The following is a 21314-nucleotide window of genomic DNA, read 5'->3' as shown; positions in this document are numbered from 1 at the left end:
TTTATCGCACAGACGGAGGAGTCACGTGTGTTCCGTGCGTATATACTGCATCCGCTATACCGCAGGCGTTCCGGAACGGAAACAGAGCCAGTTTTCGCACAGAAATCGGACGACGGCACGATGCCTGTTCGGTTCGCGGACCTGTGCGCAAACGTAGCTGGCGGTGCATGACGGTCGACGTGAAGGAAGGATAGAGGCCCGTGTAACCACGTCAACGCCTGCGGCGCGGACAGCCGTCGAATCCCTCGGCGGGTTTTCTTGTCTTCAACTGCGAGCACGGGCTTCTTTCACGCTCGCTCGCGGACCACGCGACGACAGCGTATATAGGGTCGGCCGCGATCGAGACGTAAAACTCGGTTCGGCAAGAACTGTGCAGCATTGTGGGAGGCCCATGGAGAAATAAACCAATCAGTCTTCGATGTTGTAAAGATGCGCGCAGAAAACGAACGTCAATGACTGGCTGGTGTACCTTAACTGTAGTGCGTGTAGATCACGTGACTGTCGTAATTGACCAGGGCGACAGCTGACCATAAGTTGTCCTCATGAGCTATTGTGGCAATGCGGCTCCTGAACTGCGGACTAAAGCTTAATGAACCAGAGGACGTGGTACCGATGCGCCCTGATGATGTTTTTTGCTAGTCATAATCACGCGAAGCCAAAAAATAATGAAGTCAAGGCAAGCATAGGGGATGTTAACTGTGGTCTTAAATTATATGTGGAAATACAGAAAGAAAATGGCAACGAAAGTGGTCGAAAAGTCAACTTGGCACCGGTGGGAGCCATACCAACACATTCCGCATTACTCGTATGAGGACCCATACCAGTCAAGCAGTACGGCGGCGATTGCTCCTCGTCCACTTTCTTGGCATACCTGTAATCTGTCCTTGGGAGTGTTAGCCAGCGCCACACATAGCCGTGGTGACGGAGCTCGGTCATTCACAATAACACTGCACCGTTTTAGTGGGACAGGGTGTAGATACGCGAGCGCCCGAGCTCCAGCAGAGACAGTTGAAGAACTAGCGGCAGCGGCGGCGGCTGCGAAAATTCTTCGCGGCTGTCATGGCGCACGGCGCCATCAGCAGAAGCGGGCGTCATCGGGCATTTCTCGGTCGAGACGCGCCGAGACGCGCCACCAGTGCCGTGCGCGGACGGACAGGTCCGCGGCGGGGGAGGTGTCACTTGGCCGGGCTTCATTTGCAAGTTGATTGAAATGGCTCGCGTATATACATGGGAGCACGGCGGCGCGCGCTCGCAAGCCCCACCGATTGCACCCACACGACGCGCTGCCAGGCCTGACGCTATGTGCTCGCCAGTGACCCCGGTTCGGTGACCCCTGCCGGTCGCCGCAGCGGCTCGATCGCGTCGGCGGCGTGAAAGCGTGCGAAGGAGCGCCGACCAACCCATTCAGATTGTCGACGACGACATCGCTGTGGTACCTGTATTCCTTTCTTTTTCCTCGTTTTTTTTTTCTTTATCGCAGCGGGCGTATATGCGTGTATGTTCGACCACCCAGAGAGCCGCACGTCTCCGTGAAGTGAACGCGAACGCGCAGAGACCTGACAGCGGTGTCAGCGGCCATTACGGCGATAACTCTGCGATCGGCGCTGCGGCCACGACTGTGCCCTCTGCTGCACGCGTGACAGTACATGCGACATTATCCTTCTTCATTACCTACAACCACTCTTGCTTCACGAGTTCGCCAGCAGAAGGATTGTCCTGCTCGAGCGAAACCGGGTATACGTATTCACGAAGCAGTTCGAATTCTAGAGCGATTGGTAACGTGGTGGGCAGGACCACTGCATGTGGTTACGAACCTATAGTATAGAGAAGGGGATATGTCAATGGCAAGCAGTTGTTACGTACGTTCGTCTGGACCCGGGTTTAAACATGATATAGTTATCGATGAGCAGAAGCAGAAGAATTGGAATTTGTGATTACCTGTTAGATCGCTACGGGTTTCTGGTTACGTGCTTACCGTAACGTAAAACGAAAAATAAGAAGAACGAGATGACTTTATCACAACCACTGTTTAATTACCGTCATAATTATCTACTTTCCCAGGACATCAGGAAAAAATCATGTCGAGATGAAGTTGTTAAGATAACTTACAGTTGTTTAGTTGCATTCGTTATCTCGCTAAAGCGAGGCTTTATCGCGAATATAAGCAAAAAAGGAAAACATATATAGAAGAAGCAGCAAGAAATAATCATAAAAGAACTAACCGCTATAATTAAAAAAAGAAACAATTCTCTTTTGTATTTAAGGAAGTATTTCTATCTACGAATAGTATGTTCACAAAAGCTCATACCCCTAGACAAATATTTGAGCACGGTAATCGCTAAACGAAAGAAATACCGAAAGAAAGATGAGAAGAAGAAGCAGAAGAAGCAGACATCGATCAGCGAATTGCACCGAGGTATAAAAGAACAGTGAAGTACCACGTGTCTCTGCAACGACTGTATCAGATTATTAAAGGAAGGGGAAGGCAATTACGAGACAAAATGATAATTTCTGCTATCCAGGCTCGATAACGGTTAATAACGGATAACGATAACGGATAATAGCAGAGCATTCGCTTTGCTATTCGAAGCTCACCTATTCGTCACTAATGTCAGCAAGCGACCTATGGTATTGATTCCACCACGTGATACGTGTAGTTGGCGTATGTCGAATGGAGGAAAATACTCAGAGAAAATGGCAGTGGTAAATAAAAAAAACTGCATCAACTGTAACTAACTACTACATTTTCTATTTAAAACTTGCTACACTCGCACTTATCTTGTCGTAGTAAATAAAACTACCCTGCCCGAACGGCGAACAAAATCTTTAGCAACTCCATCTATTAACGTCACGATTAAGCTACAACCGAAAAGAAAATCATAATAGTGATTTAAAAAAAAAGAAGAAGAAAGCCATAACCCTTATCCACCTTTAGCTCTTGCTACAAAAAGAAATCAACGAAGCCTTTGCAACGCCATTCAGATAGTCGCGAAATCGCGAGTGGGGGTAATTACCCGTCTGACTACCCTCATTCATAACTGGGGCCGTGAAATTGATCTATTAACTTGCCGATTAATGGACTAATGCGCGTTTACCCTCGACTAATTTCATGATCGATTAAGCTGTCTGGAAACAAGCTCCCTGCATGGCTCTTTATCATTATTTTTTTCCCCTGTTTGGTAGACTTCGCTGTATGTTTATGCACAGCTGGGCGCACAGTTGACCGCGGCGTTACGAGTGTGAGGAATATGCACTTTTGTGTCACCTGTCAGCACATTCGAAAAAATAAAACAATAATGGCGTACGAACTAGGCGCTGATAAAAGGTAAACGCTGAGAGAACATGAAGTTAGAAACGTATGGATGTTAAACGAAAAAGTGCCCGGTTGGCTACCCTACATAGGAGAAGGGGAAGGTGGAAATAGAAATATTAAAGAGTGAGAGAAAGCTTCCTGAACACATGCGCGCGCGCGCACGGGTGACCATCCCGTGATCAGGGAGCTGGAATGTGCATACACGCAGAGCGGGCATTCTTTCCAGGTCATTTCAAAGGCACTAACAAATGGCACGGCTGCTGAAGAGAGTTTTTCGCTACAGCAGAACGCCCACCCAATAAAGACATCTACAATACCCCGGTGACACGGGTACTTTGATCGCGATCTGCAGAGCACCGTATGACAGGAGTGTAAGTCGCAGTGTTTAGGTATCCAAGTCTATATATGTTGCGGAATATATCCGGTTCGCCAAAGACTACACTGACAATTAAATGCGGGCGTTCGCACTAGTCAAAAGCATCCCTCTATAACAGTCGCTCTTTACCAGTGATCCACTCAACGGTGCACCCACTGGATGCGTAAGGAAGATATACACTGTAAATATGACGAAGTTCTGGACTCGTTTGTTTCTCCAAGGTAGGCTTCCATAACATGTCGCCATGAATGATGCCGTCGTAGAAAGGTGCGATGGAACAGAAGCACATTGTCGCATGGTATATCGATAGCAACTGCAGGAGCAGCAAGCTTACTGCGCGGCGTGTATACTGTGTGTAAACTGACAGCTAGAGTGGCGATGGCAAGCACGTATAGCTGACGGTAATGTTTTTCTTTCTTTGTTTCCCACTTTGTTTTGTTGCGTTCGACGCGGGCTTGATTCCTCTACGAGAAAATGTCCCTTGCTCGACTTTGTAAAGCATTTTTATTTGCCTTTCACATAACCTGCTTCCCTCACATCATTCACCCTGGACATGGCACAAACAGAAACAAAGAGAGAAAGAAAGAAAGGAAGAAAATGGGGATGGGGTACCATTTAAATTCGGAAAATGCCATCTCAAGCACTCATTCCCGTCCGCTTCACCTGGCCCACTCGGTGCCGCAAGCCCGCTTCATTTCTACGAGTAATCTCGTCACGTAAACAAAAGACATTCAGGATAACACGAACATTGGTTGGTCTCGACTACTATTGTGCAAACTCTCTCTCTCTCTCTCTCTCTCTCTCTTTTACGCAGTAATAGCCCCTGCACTAAATACCGCTAACGTAATTACCACGCCACCGATTTTCTTGTTCCTGCGAAAATATAGAGGGACGGGTGAATAAGTACAAAAGTATTGAATAAAGGGAAAATGAGACATCCACCCGTTCGTAGCAATTGCTACAAAGGAAACCCATACGGGTTCCTCGAAAGAAAAGCCTCATAGTTGAAGAAAAATTCGTCCTGGTCCGGGACTCGAACCCGGGACCACCGCCTTTCCGGGGCAGCCGCTCTACCATCTGAGCTAACCAGGCGGCTAGCGGATGGCAGAGCGAAGTCGAATTTGTCGACAAACGAAGCAAAGGCAAGAGTTTGACGTACTAGTTCTGCGGAAACTTCTCTCCACCTTGCGGGTTTCCGCAGAACTAGTACGTCAAGTACAAAAGTATAGAAGATAAAGAAGTGTTGGTCAGGGGCCAATACCACGGTCTGCAATATATTTCGTGGTGAGCTATTCCGGCAGCGCCCACGTGATGGCGCCACCAGTCCGGGCAGCGGTAATGGTGTGCGTAAACTCGCCAGCTGTGGGCAAACGCGACACGTCGCCTTACCAGCTGCTTTCCTCGTCGCGACAACGTACGTTTTCGCCCTGAGCGCCCGGCACTACTGCTGTGTGCGGCAATGCTTTATGACAGCGCAATGCGCGAACCGGCATGGCAGCGCTCGGCTTTGAGATGACGTACGCGCATGCGCCAGTGGGACTGCGCATGTGCGCAGTCGGTACACTTGCATAAATTGCGACACAGGTGCGACTCGCGCTGCACGCACTGTACCTATGAATGCAGTACAATCTCTGCCCACAAAAACCACATTGCCGCTGCCTTCTGTGCCTGCGTTCATGAGAGTCGCTGATATTCAAAGTTCGCCTCCCCTAGGACGTCTCGGAACTGAGCTAACGCAATTGGTTGGCCTATCTAAAAAAAAAAAAAAAAAAAAAAACGATCATGTTCACTTACACTCGTCTTTCTCTCTCAGTTTGCTTGTTATCTTTCTGCGTTCCCCTCCCTCCATAGAGTAGCAAACCAGATTTTTGTTGTGGTTAACCTCAACGCCTTTCCTTTTTTTCAACTTTTTCATAGTTCCTCTTTAACTCGCAACCATTTATTACTTTGGCTATTCTGCGTTCATTATGCTATTCCTCTTTGTCACAGTCATCTGAACTACAGTGAAATATGTTGGGGTCATACGTATAATACTCACACTATTAAGATTCGTTACTTGCAAACCACGCTATACGCCTCATTTCATTTATTCACTATAGACTTATTTGCACCTGTTTACCAACGTCTATATAGAATTATTATTACTCAATTAATCCGTTTTCATCTGGAGCGTTTATATTTCGAGTACGCAGTAGTGATATCACCACAAAATTCATACAGCAGTCTCACCTATTTCCAACATAACGAAATTTGCATATGAATATAGCCTATTATTACCCAGAGTTCTAATTATGGAAAGCAAACAGTGTTCTTCCTCAGCTGTATCTCTTTGGAAGTCATTACCCACTTCTATAAAATCATTCCATACACTTTTATTGTTTTCGTAGTGCTAAAAAAAACAAATTTGTGATGATGGAACTACAATAATACACTTTTCACTTGTGCTGCTGTTATCTAATCCATATCTAATCTCTCTCTCTCTCTCTCTCTCTCTCTCTCTCTCTATATATATATATATATATATATATATATATATATATATATATATATATATATATATATATATATATATATATATATATATATATATATATACATAAGCTTTAATAAATAATGGGTAATCACAGTTGAGTAGTAAATTTAACATCTCCGCTTTTCCTGAGTTGTTTATTTATTCCTTATTTTGACATACTCTTTAGGTACGCTGTCACTGTTATAATGTTGCATTCTCCTTATTGTATAATGTTTCTTATGTCACCTGGAATGGCTGATATGCAATGCACTTAGGCATTTTCTATTAGGAGGTCCCCTTGACGGTTTTTTCCTCGGGACTGCCATATGTAGAACCAGCTCATGTATACTGAACTGTATTGATTACTTCAAATACGTCTAATCGCTAAAGTTGTCAAACCCTATGGCTGTTGGGAAGTGTTGCTGGCACCTACACGCGAATACAAACAGCCCCCCCCCCCTCTCTCTCTCTCTCCCCCTCTCTCTCTCTCTCTCTCTCTCTCTCTCTCTCTCTCTCTATCTATCTATCTATCTATCTATCTATCTATCTATCTATCTATCTATCTATCTATCTGCACTGACAACTATTGCAACGTTTGAAGAAAGTGATACAGCAGGTTTAAAATATCATAACTGCGCATCAAGAACAGAGTTCGACATTTCGTACATGGCACCTTATATTCGTAGAATTTTATGCAGGCAAAATGGACTTCACAAGTTACAGTTAGGATAATTTATACCAATTCTATATTTACAAGATGCCGCAACCGCAACAGTTCAATACCAAACACAATGAATTACATATATGGAAGATGTCGATATTTTCACATAGCTGTCATAGCTGTCATTGAGATAAAACAATTACACTGGACATCTAACTAACGTAGCATACGAAGGCAACTGCAATGCTCCTGGGCCATCGTGATCACGAGACTTGGGCCTCTTCGCTGCTGCCATTCTCGAAAAGCAAAAGCTGCCGAGCTCGCGTGCTGAAGGCTCGATGAGCGGCCGTTGGCGGCCAGTTGCGAGCCGATCGGTCTGCTCCATGGTCCGCTCCCTTCCCTCTCTCTCCGCCGCCGCCGAGGAGGAGGAGCTCGGTGAGGTGGCGCCCCCGCGAGGCTAGTTGCAGCGGCGGCCGCGCGAACAATGCGCGAACTTCGCGAGACGGCGTGCGTCGGAGCATATTCTTGCACAGCGGTAGGACTAAATTAAATTAAATTAATGGTGCCTTACGTCCAAAACTCGAAATCTGGATATGAGAGATCCATTAGCGGGGGACTCCGCGGTTTAAACTTAAACTAAACCCCGGGATTTAACGTGCCAGGCGCTTGTCCCGCTTTTTGTAGTGTTCCCTTCAAAGATGTTGCCGTACTGACTAGCTCCTATTCAAACGTTAATTAACCTTGCCTTTTTGTTTTTCTTTTCTCCGTCAGTCATGCAAGTGCAGTAATGATTTTACGAAATTCAAGTGTGATTCAAGTTTTAGAAACAAGAAATAGCTCATCCAGGTCTTCATAAATTGGCCCGCATACACAATATTTAGATATAATATTTTTACATTGCGTGCGTGCCGGAGGAAAAATATAACGTGAAAGTAACAATACGAATGATATGAACGATACGAACGATACGAACGTAACAATACGATCAACCGTTATAAAATGAACACCAAAACAAATGCGAACATCGGCTACATTCGTGACGACCGTATATTTTTGTGAGACCTTCCTTGGGTCTAGCGCTGACACAGCTGAAGCCAGCATCAATTATTGACGTAAAATTTTTCCATTCACATTTATGTAAAGAAAAGAAAGCACAAATGCGGCACGGAAGTTGAAGTTGCAAAATGCGTCAGTACAGGAGCATGATCGTGCGAATGCAGATGTTCCTGCGCGTCAGGGACGCGTTCGTTCAGTGTCGAGCACAAGCTCAATCACAGTCTCAAACACAGTATCAAGCACAGTCTCAAGCACGGTGCCAAGCACAGCGTCAAGCACAGCGTCAAGCGCCACAGTATATAGGTTCCATGCATTTGCGAAATAGCGCGAAACGACACGGTATGCTTAGTCAACGGTTGAGAAAGTGCATCTGGCTATGCATCTGGCGAGTGTGCGCCGTAACAGTTAAAAGCACTGACTGGGTTCCTGAATTCATATTGACTGCTGCCAAAAAACAACGTGGTCTCACGCAGTACACTTCAGACAATTACAAACAGATTCTTACAGAAACACCAGACTCATGCACGCCGTGTATCCAGACATGTACACTACAAACAGATGCACATTGTGTGGCGAGGTTGCCCCACTTAATCACATGTTATGGGAATGTCAGCACTTAACAAACAAGTCGGGCACCGCCAGCCTCCGCTCGCGCTGGAAGACCGCACTGCTCAGCTCGAACCTGACAGCACAACTCTAGGGTGTCCAGCGAGCCGAGGAAGCCGCTTCGAGACAAGGTCTCGGAACCGCGTCCGCGGCGGGTGCCCAGACCCACTAAATAGACGCCAGACTCAAATCTTATTGATTTGAAAATAAAGTTTACGCTATCTCTCACGCAGACTAGGTCATATATGTAAACCTCTGTTATCTCTTGCCGTACTTAGCGCCTGTCCAGTGTTCTATATCTTTGCCTGTGTGCGCGTTCATTTCCGCGCAGCAATTATTGTGAATCATTACCAACTCAGTCGGCTGCGCCTTGCTGCCACAGCTCCTGGATCTGTTTGGAGGTCTGAACCAGCCGAGTGATTTTTTGTGCTATGAGGAATTAACTGTGCATCGATCTCAGCTGATAAATAGATAAGTAACACTTTAGCTTTGTAGTGCTCCCCTATACGGCGAGCGATTTGTTTTTATAGCCAGCGTACAAAGATATCTGCAGCGAAAGTCCGAGCCGCCGGTCTATACAGACGTGCGCCAGAAGTGCGAAACAACGCGAACGCTTATGGTGACGCAGAGACACTTCGCGTCGAAGACAAAGCCAGAGTTTTTAGGCCATGAGCAAAGTGTCTCTCCAGGGGTGCTACTTGGAACCACGTCAAATCCCACCACATTGTCAAATTTTGTAATGGCGGATATTTGAGCCATGCAGGAAAGCCGTAGCAGTCCTCTCAACCAATCACACTAGACCAGATCGTGAATTCGACAATATGGCGACATTTGTCATAGTACAGAAAAGCACCCCGGAATTAAAACGATCTGGAGCTTAGCAAAATCGAGTTTCCTACAATTACTAGAGAGAACTACGGCACTGCGATCGTGCAGATTTGGATTTGTCTGATCTTCGTGCTTGGGGCTTCAGACGTTCTTGCGGCTTCGTTTATTACGCTTTATCTGAACCTAAATTGGCTTAAATTTCAAAGCAACTCATTTATTGTTTACTGTAGGCAGTAATAAGACTGCAAGCACGCATAATCGCTACTAATTGCAATGGTACCGCTTCTCCATGCGTCCGTGGCGCAGTGTACTCCACGGAGGCATGGACAAGCGAAAGCCCGATATTGAAACCATGGTTTCAATATCGCGCTTCTGTTCTATACGTTCTGTGTTCCAATCCTGTCATCGGACAATATTAATAATGTTTACTTATTTATAACGCCGTACCTTCTCAAAATCCGTCCCTTCGCAAAATCAAGAGGCCATTTAAAGCCAGAAGGATTAAGTTTTGGCAAATCTATGTACTACCCACGCATCACTTTCATGCTGGCTGAGCTGCGCTGCTTGCTGCTGCCGTAGGCACTAGCGCCACAATTCCCTCTAGTAATTGTATAAAACTCTATGCGCACAGCACACGTAGAGAAAATGCAGCGTGCTGCTCTTCAGCGCGACAAATGCGTTCGGGTGTATCCATCCGCGATTGCCAGAAAAGAGGGGATGAAAGAACTTGCACCCGCATTTATTCGTCCAGTTTTGTTTCATTCCTATTTTCTTCCTGCCATCACGCTTTGCTTGTTGCATAGCGCAAAAAAATACCACTCGCGCTTGTCTATAGGCTTCGGCATAGAGTTGGAACATAAGCTATGTTGGGGCTTGAAAAAACAAGTATATATATAAAGAAAGGCCTAGTGCCCTAGGCCGTGCCACTAGTTATAACGGGCTGCTATAGAGCTGGGACAGTCGGAAGCAGTGTCGCTCGGCTGAAGGATGCTCATGGCACCACTGGGATGGTGCAGCCAGATTTGACGGTGTCGAGTACAAGCGCAGTGTCTTCGTTTTCTCTGTCTTCTTGCGCGCCACGTTTGCGCTACACTTCACGTAATGTAATATCAATTAACCGATAAGATCTGTTATTCGATTTTTTTTTCAAGCTACGCAGTCGACATGAGCTCTTTAAATAGTCAGTGATTTGAAATTGACAAACTCGTGTGACTTGAGCTTCTCCGAACCTCGTTCTGTTAACCTTAGTGGTTGATCTAAATCAATAAATAATTTTACACAGTAAGCTACACTATTCAAAAATATATATTTTCTGGTAGAAAGCGCCATTAAGCACGGTGTGCAGTATAGGTAATAGCCAATTACACGTCCCCTGAGATTTCGGACGCAATGCCAGTCACCATCCCTGCTGCATGTTACTCGTATGTTACGTACGGTTGAAGTGTACGTCTTTGGAAACGGCTTGAGCCTGGCTCATGCATCTGGCGCGCCGAAGAGCTTCAGAATTTCACCTTTGTCGCCGATTATCCGAAGTTCCGAACCACCGCTTGGTGAATGAATTTGCTCGCTTAAAGAGGCACAAATGTTGCAGCAGTTACTGAGCAGTGTACAATGCCGTTCAAGCGAGGGCCAGTGCTGAGCATTGCGTCTGTAAACATTTGGTCGGTCGTACGACTGGTGCCGTTGGTATATGTGATGCTGAGGAGCATCTAAGCGATGTAATTAACTCGGGGTCGCGGAGTCTGTACGATTAAAAAAAAGGAAAAAGAAATCGGTAGCATTATTAGGGCGTTGCATATGATACGTGCACATATATACTATATACAGCTGACTTTCGTCAATAAAGTCTCGTGGCCGGGAATCTGTGGTGACGAGACGACCGCAAAATCCAACGACGGCCGTCGTGTAGTGGCTTGGATGTATACTTTGGGACAGTGCTGTGGCGCCTCGATCACACTGTCTTACAAAAATATGAGCACTTAAATTCACACACGGCTAAGCTTACAGCCGCCACCTCGAAGTCGCTCTCGAGCGAGAGGCGGCAATGCTCGGCGTCGCGAATGCAGGGACGGACGCGGGGCAGCACGCGTTCGTCGTGCGAAGGGATGCACAGCTTGAGAGGTGGGGCACACACGCTTTCCGGCGCGCGCGTGCTCAAGAAAACATGAAAGATAAAGGAGGGGAGGGAGTAGGGGGGGGGGGCGCATGCGCCACCAGCACTGACCGTGCGCTACCCAGCCGTGCTGACAGGAGTCGCAGAGCCGGTGGCCTCCTCCCTTGCCGGGCGTGAAGCACTCACAGCCGCATCCGGGTCGGGTGCAGCGGATCGCCTGCGGGTGCGGCAGAGAGAAGAAGAGCGCGGTGGTTATTAGAATGGCCGATCGAAAGGCGCGGAGAATGCGCGCGCACTACAGAGGGGTACAGCGTGCTATATGCGGCCGCATAGCAGGGCCGCGCGGGCGATCGCCCGTGGCCGCGTGCAGACGCGCAGAGCCGCATCCAACCCCCGTATGCCAGGAGTGCAGCGCATCACTTCTCGAGAGACCGAGTCAATGATAAAGACAAGTAAAAAATAAGAGAAGCGGGCAGTCATGAGATATATGGTGGCAGTTGCCACGATTGACCTCGAGATACAGCGTCGCATGCAGTGCGGTTAAATATACCATATAGAGCGGAGGGAGCACTTTAGCACTGCGATTCACTGCGTGAGAACGAACGTGCGCTAATGCGAACGGTAACGCGTATCATGCTTTCGAGGAACGATTACTGCAGAAATGTGAGTTAATATTTGCTGAGTAGTTCTGCACAGGTGTCCCTGCGCCGTACTACTTGCGGCGCGGGATCGAACACGACAGATACCCGTGAGATAACGACATCGGTTTTGTTGCACACAGAAGAAGCTTGCGAATGCATCGATACTCCGATCATAGTGATAGGAGAGAAAGAAAATGAACGTTGTGGCTGAGCGATATATGCCCGATCAGCAGCCAGTATGACGCGCGGTTAACGCTGCGGCCGTCTGTCAATTATCACTTCAAGCAACTGATAGAAATTGGCCGCAGTGCGTTCAAGAAAAGCTCAGTTTTTAACTAAGTAAGCAAAGATGCTAAAGAAATATTGCAAATAATGTGTAAGTACGGAAAAAAAGAGAGAGAAAAGAAAAACGCTTTTCTTTCCTTTATTTTTTCTTATTTTCTTTACTTGTGCATGCGGTACCAAGCCTGGCATGTGAATACGATAACCTACAACCCTTTGAAACTTTGTACTCCTTGGCACATTGCCTAGTCTGCCGTATTCCAATGCCCACCCATGCGACAATGTTCTATTCGCGTATAATTGACTTATTTGTCAAGCATAAATGTTTGGTATGTTTCTAATATGCTCCAGATTCGTTTGCATGCTTCTGACAACTTACAGACTCGTCTTCGCTATGCAAATCATAAGTTTGCTTAAGATTTCTATTGACTATTAAGATGCCTTAAGATGACTATTGCGACGTTACGACTCTGTGACGCGCCAGTCATCACCTCCGTTCGGTGTGCGCCCCGTGCGTCGCAATATTCGCTGTCTATAAGAAGAAAAATGCGAACAAACTACAAAAGCAGAGAGAATACGAAGGGTACACAGAATATAGGAAACGAAGAGAACGTATAATACAAAAGTCCGTTACATTTTTCCATCTAAACCGAAGGAAATAGAGAAGCAGACTGTTCCGCATGATGCCACTTATTGTGGCGAAGCAAGCTTTCAGAGTGACGTTACACACGCGCAGACTTCTTTGAAATTTAGCCGGGGTTGGTAAACACATATTGTCAGCTGTAGAATAAACCACGGTCGCTACTGTGTACAGCAGTGTCTAACTTCATGTTGGTCATGACCACATGGGCGACATAGTCGTGCCCTTTGTCCAAAGTAAAATGCAGTGCAGCATGAACAATGTAAGTTTCTCTCGGACGCCTGATAAACGACGCTTAAAAACAGAAGTACTCATTGTCCGGAACAAATGGGCTCTGGTCCTGACGGAGGACGATACGCTTGAGATTGCGGACAAGAGCGCGTATTGACAGGCGTCCATTAACCGACGAAGGTACCAGCTCGCGATTTACTGCCGTACTTCCTTTAAAATTTCTTAGCTGATACGAAGCAGAAACACTGTGCTCATAGTTACCTGCAGCGCTCACAGTAACATATGTACATATATATACAGAGCTTTGTCGCCCTGGACGGTGTGAATGGCTGTCCACCGTTTTGACTATATCCTTTGTTGAGTCTTTTCTTTCTGCCTGTATATACTTCGCACTTTGAGCAAATGGGCACAAGGGAGGCTACAAAGAAGAAGAGGAGCCCTCGGAAGAATTGTGGAGTCTTGGACCAGCGCGGACAAAGCCCCGCACTCAAATATCGTGCTACAGCAACGGTGCAGGCGTGCTTAACTGCGCCGCCAAAGCTTGTCTGGACTGTGTCTGGACTCCGTAAAAAGAAAAAAAAATATAAAGGAGCAGAGAGACGCTCGGTTGACAGCGAAAGGGACAGACACTCGCTAGAAAGCGTATTGAAAAGACGCTTGTGTTACGTATGCGTCTATGTGCTCTTGCAGCCAAGAAAGTGATGCAGTTTCGTGTTCTTGTTAACTCTTAAACTTACCCGCGCCTCATTATCTCTAATCGCTCACGGCTATACAAGATCTTCAACTACAGCTACAACTACAACAGTAACAATACCCTCCCTTTTAAAAGAATGTATACTTCCTTCTTCCCGCTGACTTCGTCCTGCGACGTGCACGAAACACTTATTTACACAAGTGGCAGTAGCGTCTCCTTTAATTACCGACCCGCTGTTACTAACGAACTCGCGAATCTGTCGGTCGAGTAGCGGCTGTCACCGGCAGTGCGTAGGTCTTTGTTTTACTTTCAATCGCGAAGCAATGGAGGACTTCACACTCACCGCAAAGCTATAAATAGCAAAAGGATTAACTAACTGACACCTGAGCTAGTTTTCAGAGCATCACAGTAACTTAGCAGCGCGACATAAGCACAACGTATCGAAGCGAACCACCCGAAACGCACACTATGCACTGTACAGCTGAAAACTTATCCGGGAATAACAAGTCATATTACAGTCATATTATACTAACGCACTCTATAAGACAGCAGACGAAACCGACTTAGCCGACATGCAAACGGGGTTGTCGTGCTTGACTCTATGGGCTGCAAGACGAGGCGACGGCGTTATATTAATCAAACATGTTTGCTTTCTTAACCTCTTCCGCCTTTTGCATGTGCACACTGTAAGACTGGCTGTTTATTCGCAGCCTCAGTTGTCGCACGCAGGACTGTCGGCCTTTCCGATCCCTCATTCAGAAAGTTTAATTCACCGAGGTTGCAAGTCAGTCATCAATTTCGATCAACCGCTTATTCATACAATGCGTACAAATGCATGAATTTGTAAGCGTACAGAAGGAGGTCCTAGAGCACAAGGCTGTAAGGGGACCTCCTCTAAGGCCGTGTGTTACCAACATGGTTGTAAGGCCATTTTGTTAATTTAATCAAACACCACGTTCTTATTTTCAAAAGCCGACATCGAAGTGCTATGCCTTCTGAAACCTACGACAGAGACAACAGCTGTTCGAGAACGGTTCTTTCAAACCAATAGCTGTGAATATGCGCTCGACTGAACACGATGATACCGAAGCGTGAATTCCGATTCCCACGGGGACCTTAACACTTGAGCGCATTGAGGGGCGCCACATCACTCGCAGATCACTGGTGCGTATACTCATACAGACTTTTCACTGTAGGCGGGGAGGATAAACCCGCCCTCTTCTTTTTTTTTTTCCCGCTCTTCATTGCACTGGGTTACGTCAAGAGCGTTTTGCGTCGCCGCACACAATTTGCGTCTTTCTAATGCGCCACTCTATACCGCGCTTGACGTAAACGTCGAATACTTTTCGGAGCTTCCCTACAAATGTGAGGAAGTAACACAGCAAACAAATGCTGCAGACGTGGCCGCTCTTTGCGGCGTATCTGCATCTTTTGCGAGTGTGCACTCTGAATATGTTGCGGAGGAGAGTAGCTTTGTCATGAAAGATTCTGTGCGAGCGTGACATACGTGAAAGTCTTCATATATGAGGTGAAACGCGACAATAAACACCAGGTATATATCCAGCTGTTAACAATGTGCGCTCAATTATTTAAGCCGCTCCGTCACGGTATGGTGGCTAGAGCCACAGTCATGGTATGCGGTTATAAGCTTCGACGTGCCCTGTTGTTGAGAGCAACCCACCTGAAGATTTGAAGTGAAAGCGTATACAGAGATATTAAGCTTTTTAGTTATTGGTAGATTCAAAATCTAGAAAGTCATATAAGTCAAGCTTATTTGGAGTACGTGCCAAAAACGAAGTAGAAACGATGTATATATACTGCAGCGGCGACGCCACGATAATACATTAGCTTTCCATGACGGCATATATTTTGGCAGCCTCTGGTCGAGGCTACTAATTTATTTATTAACAATAAAAAAGATTACAGCACTCTTAAAGAGATATCTCAAAATCAGCGGAGCAATTAGGAAACTTTCCTCTAAACATATCACTCATGTATAAAAAGTGCTCTAGTTTTCGTGGTAATCGTCAACTACAATAGAAAAAGGTCAAGCTTAATAATTATTCTCTTCGATAATAAGCGACACTTTCACTCCAATTAATCAGGGAGAGAGAACTGAAACTCAATTATACCGGTTAAGTCTGGCTTAGGCAGTCTGATGAGTCCCTTTAAAGGTTTTCTTCAAATACACTAGGACAATATCGGACAATATAGCATCGTGCCGATCATATTTAAAAATGATGAAGCGAAAAGAGTGACATAGGCGTGAGTGAGTGAGTGAGTGAGTGAGTGAGTGAGTGAGTGAGTGAGTGAGTGAGTGAGTGAGTGAGTGAGTGAGTGAGTGAGTGAGTGAGTGAGTGAGTGAGTGAGTGAGTGAGTGAGTGAGTGAGTGAGTGTACATACAGGATAGGTTTGGCCTTGTACAGTTACGCTACTGCTGAAACATGAGCAGAGTGAATGCAACGCATATTCTCCACCCCCTCACAAAGTACTCTACGTGTATTACTACTCACGCACCTGGGCCAAGAGAATTATGGTTAACACAGTTAAGGACGTGCTCTCGATTGCTTTGTCGTAATAGTAAGTGCAGCTGAATGACGCTTTATTACTGCACTTTTTGTCTAGATGTGTAGTCGCGGACAAACATGGTAACAAAAACTAACAAGAAATATTGGGCGGTTGTTCTCCAGTTATGCCGCCCAAAGGTCGGCAGGTCGGTCCGAGCAGTATAACGCATCAACTTCTCGACAGTAAGTGAGAATGAATGGATTTAAATGAGAAATGAGCGGATTTCTGACAACCCGTAAAGCAATCAGTGCGAACGTCAGGACACAGCCTCGGTTATAACGTTCCCTTATTATTTTTTTTTTGTCTTGCAACGTTGATCACTTATGTGAAGACACAAATATTAATGGGTTTGCTTCGCAGCATACATTGCAGCATTCGATACCCGAAGCAGTGATTAGCCGGGGTGATTCGTAAGTATTTCCTCAACGGGAACATATAAACAAAAATAGTTACACGCGGATTTTCAGGAGTTAATCCCCGATAGCAAGCGGCTCAAAGACAGCATTTTATGTGCACACACACATATCTCTCAGGGACCCTTTCGAGCAGCCGTCGCGTCAATGTTCCGTGTTGCGGCGCGTTCGCGCACCCTGTCTCGGGGCTCGCTTGAATGTGATAAACAAAAAAGAAAGGTCAGGGGCGGAAATGGTCGGCCTATACAAGAGAGAAAAAGAAGGTGTTGTCCTTTACGAGCCCTTAGCTCTGTGTTTCCGCCCGCTGTGCCCCGGTTGGGAGGCGGCGGTGCCAAGAGCAAGGATCCCGACGGCGATGGCGTGGCTATGTGCTCCCCCCTCGCGGCAATTCTCGGCGCGTCCGAGAGTCCGGCTATCCGCAGACAAAGGAGTCCGCGCGGTTCTTCTCCCGCAGGGTCTCCTCGCGAGTCCAGGGTCGGGAAGAAAGGAGACTCGGATCGCAGCAGCAAGAAGGTCAGAGGACAGGCGAGCCGGGGTGTTGTCCTTTACGAGGCCTTATAAACCAACCGCCGCCACCCTTTGGCCACCAGCGCGGCGTCGGCGCTCCGATAACGAGCTCGGGGCCGCCGCGGGTCCCACGCAGGACACCCAAGGGAGCCACGTCGGCTGATGGAGGAGGGCCGCAGCTGCGCTCACCGCCGCCGGGCCTGACCGGGGCTCGGGTCGGGGGTCAAATTGCCTGCTCGGGGCGATCCCGGGGGAATGGCCTCCACAGCTCCTCCCCTCTCTCTCTACTCTGATGCCACGCTGCTAGAGCTTCTGCTGTTTCGAGAGGAACAGCGCAGAGCCCTCAGTTCGCTCGCCGCATCACTGGGTCTTTCTCGAGCTCCTGCTTTCTTGTCTGTCCGCGAACGTCAGTGAAGAGCGAGATAGCACACTCAACCCCGGGAGCTACAGCAGGTGTCGCGAATTTAGCCACCGCTAGCCTTTTCTCCCTCACGCATTTCTTTTTTTTTTCCCTCGTCTAGCACAAAATTATAGAAGGAAGCGCAGGAGAGAGGAGGTATAAGTGACGACGTGGATTGGCTGCTTGATGAACGAGGAAGTTGCAGCATTGCCCTAAAAGCGAGAGACCAGCGTCAACAGTGGGACGTGAACAGAAGGAGCAACACAGCCATTGCTGCGCTTTTTGGCCTTTTCTATAGACATTAGGGTAACCCGGAATAAATGCTTGGCACACGATGAAGGTCATCTAAATTTTGTTGAATGAACCAGTCGGATCTCTCGCTTAAAGGTGCAGACTAGCGTGTAAAAGGAAAGCGGCATGTTATTCGTTTGTCATGTCTTCTTTTCGTATTTTACTTAAATTATTAACTTCTTCCCTTACCTTCTTTCTTTATCATCAATCGCATTGTCAAACGTTTACTACGAAATTCGCGATGTGATTATAACTCCAACAGGCCCTAATTTGAAGAGAAGAGACATGGAAAAATAGCGATTTTCCATTTCTTAGATCCGAAGCGAAGTGGGGCGAAGGGCATATATAATGGGAAGCGACCACCGGAGGCGAAGACAATTCCAGAAAACTGCACGGAGCCGAAGACATGACATCCAGAAGATACACGCGAGAGATTAAACTCGTTACGTAAGATATTATATACGCAAAATGTTGAAGTCAGCACGTGTGCGGAGACTATACTTGAACCTATTTCTATGTAGCAACACACGCAAAGTTGAAGCCTTTGTTCAAATTTCTCTCAATGTCTCGCTCTTTCCACGAACACGCGCTCTCGCTTGTCACAGTAAATGAACGCCGCCATCTCCGTCGTATATTGTGCCCTCGTTGGGCACGTTGTTTGCAGAGAAGTCGGCCTCGACCAAACAAGAATTACGCGGTATACCAGGCAAACTAAAAGAAGTACGCGGACGCCGCTAACGAGTACGGTCCGCATTTCCCGCGACCGCTGGTTCCTCCCCAATAAACGTTTCGCGAGAGACTCTCTGCGGTCAGCCGAACAAGCTGTAGGCTCGACCGCGGACGACCGCGTTGGTCAACCGCGGCATCAGCAGTCGTCGGGCCCGGAGAGCGCCCTGGGGACCGCGCGAGCCGGCGGCCAACAGCCCCGGCGGGTGCCGTGTACGTGTAACACACAGTGGCCGGCTCGCTCGAGCCGTACACCCCGTTCCGTCTCGGACGTCGAGGGGCTCGGACCCTGATCAATGTCGCGGCTGGGGCTCTGGCCCCGTCGTTAACGGCGGCCTCTCGGGGCTGCCCTCTGCCCGTTTCCAATCAGTGCTGCCCCGTTGCGATATAGGCATTTTTCTGATCCAGCGCCTGGCTAAGACACACTCCCGTCCCAACCCATTCGCCGGTCCACTACTAGTGCGTGCGCGCTCCGGTGAACGCGCAAGTCCCTACTTCGATCGAAGAGCCATTCGCGGATATATAGACGTGCGAATATGTGGGGACTCGGTTTGTCACTCCCAAAGCGCCTCAAAGGGTTCCATTGTCTTCTCTTGCACTTCGTTTCGCCAGTTACGAAGGGGAAACGCCTCAACGAGACAGTAGCAACAGACAACTGCTCTTGTGATAACACGAATACTCTAAGGTGAGACTATAGCAGTGCATATACTGGACGCAAGAACTTCTCTTCACCTCCAAAACCTGCCACCGAGCAACTGCGAGAGCGAACAAGACGATAGCGAAATTAAGTCTGTGAAAACGTCCGTGCATCGTACATTGAGTACCCATGAGGAGAACCGCAGGTGGCGAAAATTAATCCGACATGTCACATATAATCATATCGTGGTTATGGCCACAACTTAAGAACGCCACAATTAAAAAAAAAAGATTGTGAAATGATGTTCTCATGAAAGGGAAGCTTAGCCGGCAGTCCTATGTTAATTTCGAATGAATTTATGCAACGTTCACTGTTCTTAGGCAGTCCGAACGCACAGCTGGAATAACCACAAGCTGCATCACTGACGCAAATTTATCCGGTGAAGACACATTGTTAGCACGCATTCAAGCACACCTTTAAGTGTAATGTAATAGTATCGCTGCAAGCCTGTCCTATAGTGCTGCGAAACGAGTCTTGACAGATCTGTATATAGGTAAAGTGTCCTTTTTGTCGATTATTATAATATTTTTGTTCGCATCTATCACTACCAAAGCGGAACAGATATCCATATGAAGAGGACACAGAGATTCGCCTCTATAGAGTATATATAAAATGAATAACACGAGAGGGATGGACAAATGCACGGCGCACAAAACAGAGCAAAGTAAGATTGCGCAGCTCCGTTCCCTGACTGCGTGCACTCATTGTTTGTCTAGTCTTCTGCTTTTGGCAACCAGGACTAAGGATACTATGTTTCAAGAGCCGAAAGCTCAGCAAGGAACTCGCGCAGCATGAATGAACGATGTGCGTCAAACTCTCCCGAACAGAGATTCGGCAGAAACGACAAGCCACAAGAAACGATATCCATCTCGCGGCCTCGCGACCAGTTCGGGCGGCGCTTTCAGTTGAGAGCGAGAGAGAGAGAGCACGGTTGTCCACTGAGGAACGGGTTTCCGGTTCCAGCGCGTTCCCTACTTCTTCACGCTGAAGCGGGAAATGTAACGGGAGGTACTCACTGTCTTTATAAATGTGTGCACCACTGTGAAATCTGCAGCTGGCTTCAGCTAATCAGGGAGTGAGCGCGAGAACCTGCGTCCGCGGGAGCGCTGTTCGTGACTAGGTATGCGATCGTGTGTGCTGGCCAATCATGACAGTAGGCGATAACGTTCAAGTCACAGGCGCAGGCAGCAAGGCATACTGGCAGAAAAATGAACTTTGCAAACGGGCACTCTTTTTCGGCCACCTTGTGGCAGCGAGAGAAGTCGACTCGGCAACGATATCGCACATGCTGACAGAGCAGTCGTCTGTCCGATCAAATAACGCTTCTTGCCTTCCACAAATTAATTCCTTATGGCACGGGGCGCCATTGCAACTTCTGTATTAAGCGGCGTTCATGGCAACAATACCAGAATGTGCTACCTACCTGCATCGCGTCCCTCTCGTAACCACGGGGCCGTTACTCTATAGGAGTTGTAATAGTCGAAAGGTAACTGCAGTTAGACACCAGAAATGCGCCTTTCAAAAAAATATAACTACAGGCTCGATAACACTGATAACACCCAGAAGCAAGCGAGAAAAATAAAGCGCTCCAAGCAACTAACACGAGAAAATGGTATAACAAAGGGAACTGCAGTCGCGCGAAATTCGCGGTCCGTTTAGCTGCAGCGAACTACAGCTCCGCCAACACCGTTAATCTTCAGTGATGCAAACTGTGGCAGGCACGGGATATTGGCCTTTCCCTCGCGCGATCCTTTCGGCG

The 21314-nt window shown here is 47.3% G+C and overlaps 1 protein-coding gene across 3 annotated transcripts in view; it reads right to left on the bottom strand.

Moving 5' to 3' along the window:
* LOC142575307 (zinc finger protein basonuclin-2-like) overlaps window positions 1–21314 on the bottom strand; it is a 313202-nt gene that overhangs the window by 129150 nt on the left and 162738 nt on the right. For all 3 annotated transcript variants that reach the window (XM_075684557.1, XM_075684559.1, XM_075684560.1), the window contains one exon: window positions 11577–11682. In XM_075684557.1, the coding sequence (XP_075540672.1) occupies window positions 11577–11682 (106 nt within the window). The remainder of the gene's footprint in view (window positions 1–11576; window positions 11683–21314) is intronic.

The sequence above is a fragment of the Dermacentor variabilis genome, chromosome 3, assembly GCF_050947875.1.
Source record: "Dermacentor variabilis isolate Ectoservices chromosome 3, ASM5094787v1, whole genome shotgun sequence".
Lineage (NCBI taxonomy): Eukaryota > Metazoa > Arthropoda > Arachnida > Ixodida > Ixodidae > Dermacentor > Dermacentor variabilis.
This window is presented reverse-complemented; position numbering and strand designations above follow the sequence as displayed.